At 39.6% G+C, this 6483-nt stretch overlaps 1 protein-coding gene across 1 annotated transcript; it reads left to right on the top strand.

Annotated features, from left to right (window-relative positions):
- The first annotated feature begins 753 nt into the window (after positions 1–753).
- LOC105924417 (gastrula zinc finger protein XlCGF57.1) lies at positions 754–4057 on the top strand. Its single transcript, XM_036128314.1, has 2 exons — positions 754–798; positions 1862–4057. Coding segments are annotated over exons 1-2 (1800 nt in total). The 5' UTR covers positions 754–797; the 3' UTR covers positions 3661–4057.
- The last annotated feature ends 2426 nt before the right edge of the window (positions 4058–6483 follow it).

The following is a 6483-nucleotide window of genomic DNA, read 5'->3' on the forward strand; positions in this document are numbered from 1 at the left end:
CAACCCTTTATTCAACCAGCTTTTTACTAAAACTGCAAGTTTTTAAGAAAAAAATGCTACTCTTTGAACTCTCTAAAGGGGGCGGAGCTTGGTGAAGGAGCGTTCCTGGGTCTGCGTTGTGATTGGTTGGGAGGATTAATGACTGTAATATTGACTTGATTGACTAGAAGGCAAAAAGGAAGGAAAACTGTTATGCGTTCAATAATTGACCAACTAATCAGCTACAAAATACTTCAATATTCAACTTTTTAATTTTATCTCTTTACTTTAATGCAGGTTTTTAATTTAGACTACTCATTTTCTAACCTATAATATTATAATATAATAAAACATGTTTTTTCCATCAAATAAATATTTTTCACATTTTATTGTCATTCTAATGCTTAAACACTGATATATTTGTGCCTCTAATTTCCTCTTGAATGAAAGTCATAAAAACAGAAATGTTAATATTTTTAATTGTTTGTATTTGACCACTGTACAATATGGGGATGAACAGTGTTGATGCCAAACATGAAACTTTTGGCCGTTTGATCGTTTCAGTCTCATCTGTTGACATCATTGTAACATTGTAAAGATCTAGTTGTTGATAAAGCATGTAATGTGTTTCAGTGTTGGCTGCAGATGTTAAAGAAGAGGCTCCTGAAGAACAGAGTCCTGAGGGGGAGCAGCAGGAGTCAGAGCCCCTCCACATAAAGGAGGAACAGGAGGAACCCGGGGCCCGTCAGGAAGGAGAGCAGCTCCTTGTGAAGGAGGAGACTGATAGCAGCTTTCCATTAACTGCTGCTCCTATCAACAGTAAGGATTGCTTTACTTTGTTTCTGGGTCCTGTGTTGCAGCTGAAGGCCAAAACTCTCTGGATTCATCAGCTTCCTATCAGACTAAATGTCAGCTCAGTCTGACTCTACGTGCTCACATCCTATTTCCTCAACCTCTGACTAGAGGCTCCAGTTCAGATCTCCTGACTCTCTGGGTCAAGCGTTCATGCTAGAGTCTGGATGCATTCAGGTTGAGACTAGTGAGTCATTTCATGCCTCAACATGGGATAAACGTTCGCACATTATGTATTACTGGTTGGTATTCAACCTGAAGCAGCAGTGTTTAACTTTGTCACCATGTCTTCTTCCCTGCTTGTCTCACAACCTGTCCTGTCAAATAGCCGCCTGTTAATCAAACCTCGAGGCTCGTCAATAACTGACCAGTCAGCGATCCTGATTTATCCTAAACGGAAACACCCTTTGCCTTCAGAAACTGTGCCGTCTTTCCCTCCTACAAGTTCCCAGGATGTTACGTTACGAGCTTGTTGCAGTCAGAGGGATTTTGTTTAAAAAAATATCACCTGAAGGGTTTGAATCAGGTACTTGCAACCTTCTCAGGTTGCAAGTACCCAGCTCGGTTAGGTTCTCCCTAGGACCTAAAGGGTTAGGCCTATACCTACAAATAGAATTAGGGGATATAACATAAAAGTGTTATTACCTGTAGGCTTAAGACTAATGCTAGCGGGTTAAAGGTGAAGCAGAAGTCTATGACTCACTGGATCTAATTGGAGCATAAACATGAAACATATGCTCGGAGAACATCTTCAAACTCAGCCTTGGGCTTCACACTTGGAGCTGCCTAGCTAAATACAGGGGAAATGCTGTCTGGTCAGGGTGGAGGCTAAGATGACAAACGTGTCGCTGTGGAAGGTGACGACAAAGGTTATGAAATGTAACAATATACAAGAGCAGAGGAAAACTCAGTCGTTATATCATGTGCTCTGCCATGTTCACCTATTTAAAATAGTCTCTGGATCTAAACTTTACCATGGTTGTTACATTGTCAAGATATATGTAGTGATAAGGCATGTTATGTGTTTCAGTGTTGCCTGGTGATTTTAAAGAAGAGGTCCCTGAAGAAAGGAGTCTTGATGTGGATCAGCAGGAGATAGAGCTTTTCTACATAAAGGAGGAAATTGAAACAATCTGGGTCAGCCAGGAAGAAGAGCAACTGAATTTGAACGAGGAGACGGAAGATTCCAGGTTTCCATCAACTGTTAATATGAAGAGTGAAGAGGATGAAGAGAAACCTGCATTCGCTTACTTTCATCAACAGCTAATAGAAGACAGAGATTTTCCAGTCAGCACTACATCTGACTATATAAAAGTAAAAATTGAAGAGGGTGACACAAATGTGGTTTCAATGAAAAAAGTTCTTGTTGGTAGTAAAAAGTTTAATTGGAAAAAAAATCCAAAGACAAACATAAACCACACCAGCGAGAAATCCTTTGGTTGTGATGTTTGTGGAAAGAGATATTACAAAGAGTCAATTTTAAAAGAACACTTAAGAATTCACACGGGAGAGAAACCTTTTAGTTGTGATGTATGTGGTAAAAGATTTACAGATAAGTCAGACCTAAATAGACACACAAGAATCCACACAGGAGAGAAACCTTTTGGGTGTGATGTATGTGGTAAAAGATTTACCGTCAAGTCAGACTTGAATAGACACACAAGAATCCACACAGGAGAGAAACCTTTTGGTTGCGAAGTATGTGGTAAAAGATTTACCGACAAGTCAGATTTAAATACACACATGAGAATCCACACAGGAGAGAAACCTTTTGGTTGTGATGTATGTGAGAGAAGGTTTTCCCTCAAGTCATATTTAAAAAGACATGTCAGAATCCACACAAGAGAAAAAAGTTTTGGTTGTGATACATGTGGGAGAAGATTTTCCTTGAAGTCACAATTAAAAAGACACATGGGAAACCACATGGGAGAAAAACCTTTTGGTTGTGATGCATGCGGTAAAAGGTTTTCCAAGAAGTCAAATTTAAAAAGACACATGGGAATCCACACAGGAGAAAAACCTTTTAGTTGTGATGCATGTGGTAGAAGATTTTCCTGGAAGTCACATCTAAAAAGACACATGGGAATTCACACAGGAGAAAAACCTTTTGGTTGTGATGCATGTGGTAAAAGATTTTCCTTGAACTCACAATTAAAAAGACACATGGGAAACCACACTGGAGAAAAACCTTTTGGTTGTGATGCATGTGGTAAAAGATTTACAGATAAGTCAGACTTTAATAGACACATGAGACTTCACACAGGAGAGAAACCTTTTGGATGTGATGCATGTGGTAAAAGATTTACGGATAAGTCAGACTTCAATAGACACATGAGAATCCACACAGGAGAGAAACCTTTTGGTTGTGATGCTTGTGGTAAAAGATTTACTGACAAGTCAGACTTAAATACACACATGAAAATCCACTCAGGAGAGAAACCTTTTGGTTGTGAAGCATGTGGAAGAAGATTCTCCCTCAAATCATATTTAAGAAGACACATGGGAATCCACACGGGAGAAAAACCTTTTTGTTGTGATGCATGTGGGAGAAGATTTTCCTGGAAGTCACAATTGAAAAGACACATGGGGGATCACATGGAAGAAAAACCCTTAGTTTGTGATGCATGTGGTGAAAGATTTACAGATAAGTCAGACTTAAATACACACATGAGAATCCATGTAGAGGAGAAACCTTTTGGTTCTGATGCATGTGGGGAAATATTGTCCAGTAAGATAGATTTAAACTCAAACATGAGAACTCACAAAGGAGAGACATCCTTCGGTGGTGATGCTTTGGAAAAACAGCAGCCAATTCACATAATGGTGTGAAAAGACTATGTAGTACACATGATTGTATTAGCAACATAAATCATAGATGATTTATGATCACATCACAACCTGAGCAACCATTAGCATGTTGTCCACACTTAATCACATTGTTGTCCACACTTAATCCCAAACAGGAGAGATTATAAAGGCTGAAAGCAGCTGGGATGAAGGACTTGTGGAAATGCTCTTTTAAACATTTGGGGTGCATCAGTCCCTAAAATACCTCTCCAGTTCTATGTGCATGGTGGTGTAGTCAGAGTTAAGAATTGGACTAATATGATGATCGTACTTTCTTTTTTAAGGACTGTAACAGTGTATTTTGAACACATAATTGTCTTATTGTTGTTCTATCTAAATCCTGTAAAAACAGCATTAAAATAGTCTTTTTGGGACATCAGTCATCTAAGTCTGGTAATATCCTTGTGATAATTTGATGTCTTAGTGATAACTTTAATGTAGTTGTTGAAATTCAGGACAGGGTTCATGATATTGCCAAGATATCGGGCTTAGACAAATCTCTTTAAACCACTGGACTCAAGACAAGGAGAGTTTATCTCTCCAGCACTTTTCAGTAACAAAATGACTCAAGGTGGGCACTGACTTGTACTATGCTGTTTTGGCCCAAAAATCGAAACTTAAGTTTTTTTCTTTATTTAGCTGAAGAAGATTTTGACAGATCCAGGTGTTAATCTGTTCATTGCAATTAATTTGTGATATGCAGTGTTGTGTCATTAACATAATTGTGATAGTGTATTTTATTGTTGTAGCAGTAGCATTTTAAAGGGGAAGTCCGGTCATAAAGGAAAAATCAGCGGACTATTACCTATAACTAAAACTAATACGTTTGTGGTGATTTTGTGAATTTAGCGTTAATCAGTAAATAAATAAAACCATAAATTGTCGTTGCAATCACTGATACTGGGGGCAGCCATTATTGCCCAATTATGGGCAAAAACGGCCGCCTGACATCACATCCTGTGACGTAACATCGCGGTGAGCCTAGGGCAGTTCTCTGCGCTTTACAGGCAAACTCAATAGGAACTGTTGTACACAGCTGCGATCAACAACAATTATTTTGGATTTCAAGAGGACCTCACCATTGAAATTCACAAGAGCTATTGTCAAAGCAACAATGCCCACGTGCATGGCAGTTGGATGTAACAATACAGGTAAAAGTGGAAAAAACATTACTTATTTCAACTCTGTTCCTTGTTTTCCGACTTTAGAAAAACAAGATCAAAATCGCATAAAATAAGTGGACTTCGCAACAGTGAGCACGGGTCTGTTGTGCAAGTCTCTAGCAATTTTGGAACAACGTAAGCCGAGAAAAAAAAAAAAAACACAGTCCGGAGGGCGTGGTGGGGAAAAAAACAATAATGCTATTAACAAAGGCTCCGTTATGGTCAAACAAAGTTAACGCGTTAAAACCGACAGCCCTAATTTTAATTGATGTTGACATTGAGATATTTCATTGGGAAGAAGAACAAACTGAGAAGAATAACACAAAAATAAGGAGGCGTCTGTGGTGTCTAAACACCAGAGCCGCAGCAGACAGATTCAACTCACATCGTCCCTTTTTGGTCTCCTCGGCTCAAACTGGTACGACTGGAATACGTCAAATGTCAGGTTGCTATCAAGAAAGTCTTCTAAAAAATCCATATCGCTATCAGATGATGATGACTCTCATCGCTGTGGCTAATTAATCCATCACTCTCTGCTTCACATTTGAGCACTGGTCGTTGCCATCTTGGATAATAGCGCGTAGTGACAATTAACAGATATAGCCTTGGGACTTGCTCAACAGCCAGTCCCGCGATGTGACGTCACAAACTGAGAGGTGACAGTACTATTCTTGACCAAGATGGACGCCTCCACATACCGTAAATCCTCTAGTATAGGCCCGGGCCTTTATTTCACTAAAGTGCATCGCGGTCTAGGCCTTTATTGGAAAGAGGCCAGAATTAGAGACAGGCCTCTATTTCTATTTGAGCAAAACAGACTACCAGTGGAATGAATAAAAATGAGATTTTGTGTCTATTTGAACCTATAAAATAATAGGTTAATTTATTGAAAAAGTTACCATAACGGTATACAGAACATTAACAACAAATAGCCTACCGGTAATTCAGGCTAAATTCCAGTGTAGTAATATGGTAACAAAAACGTAGCAAACATACCAGTAGTGCTACTAGTGCATTGTAAACACTTAACCATACATGGTGATAATTAGGCTATTGATTCATAACAAAAGGCAACTTACAGGTTTAGACACCTTATCGCTCACTCAAATTGTCTCGTTTGGTTTGAAGTAAAAAAAAAAAAAAAAAAAAAAAATCCTCCAATTATGTTTAATCCTCCTCCTCAATTTCCTCCTCCTCTTCATCTCTCCCTTTAATCTCCTCATCACTCGCGCCAGTCTCTATAACAAGTTCATTATTGTACAGTTCCTCTTCGTCCTCCTCATGTTCTGCTGCGTGTCTGTTCTCTTCCTCACGCAGACGGGCAGCAGTCAGGGCCTGTCGTCCAGCAGCGCAGGGCTGTAAAGAACGATACATTAATTTAGTTTGGCTGTTATTGCAAGTCACAGTGGACAGGCTCACTCACGAATGCAATAGTGATAGTGATAGAAGTGAGTGCTAATTTCATACCTGTCCCTCTCGGGTTTCACAGACTGCCCACACACTTTGAAGGACTTGATGATCAGGTCCTTGTCCAGCTTGTCCCAAGCAGCGAGAACCCAGTCCACAAGCAGACGGCGAGATGGTGCTTTTAGGTTCCCTCCACTTGTGTATTGCTTGTCTGCGTCCCCGGCCATCCACTCAT

The sequence above is a fragment of the Fundulus heteroclitus genome, chromosome 24, assembly GCF_011125445.2.
Source record: "Fundulus heteroclitus isolate FHET01 chromosome 24, MU-UCD_Fhet_4.1, whole genome shotgun sequence".
NCBI classification, from domain to species: domain Eukaryota; kingdom Metazoa; phylum Chordata; class Actinopteri; order Cyprinodontiformes; family Fundulidae; genus Fundulus; species Fundulus heteroclitus.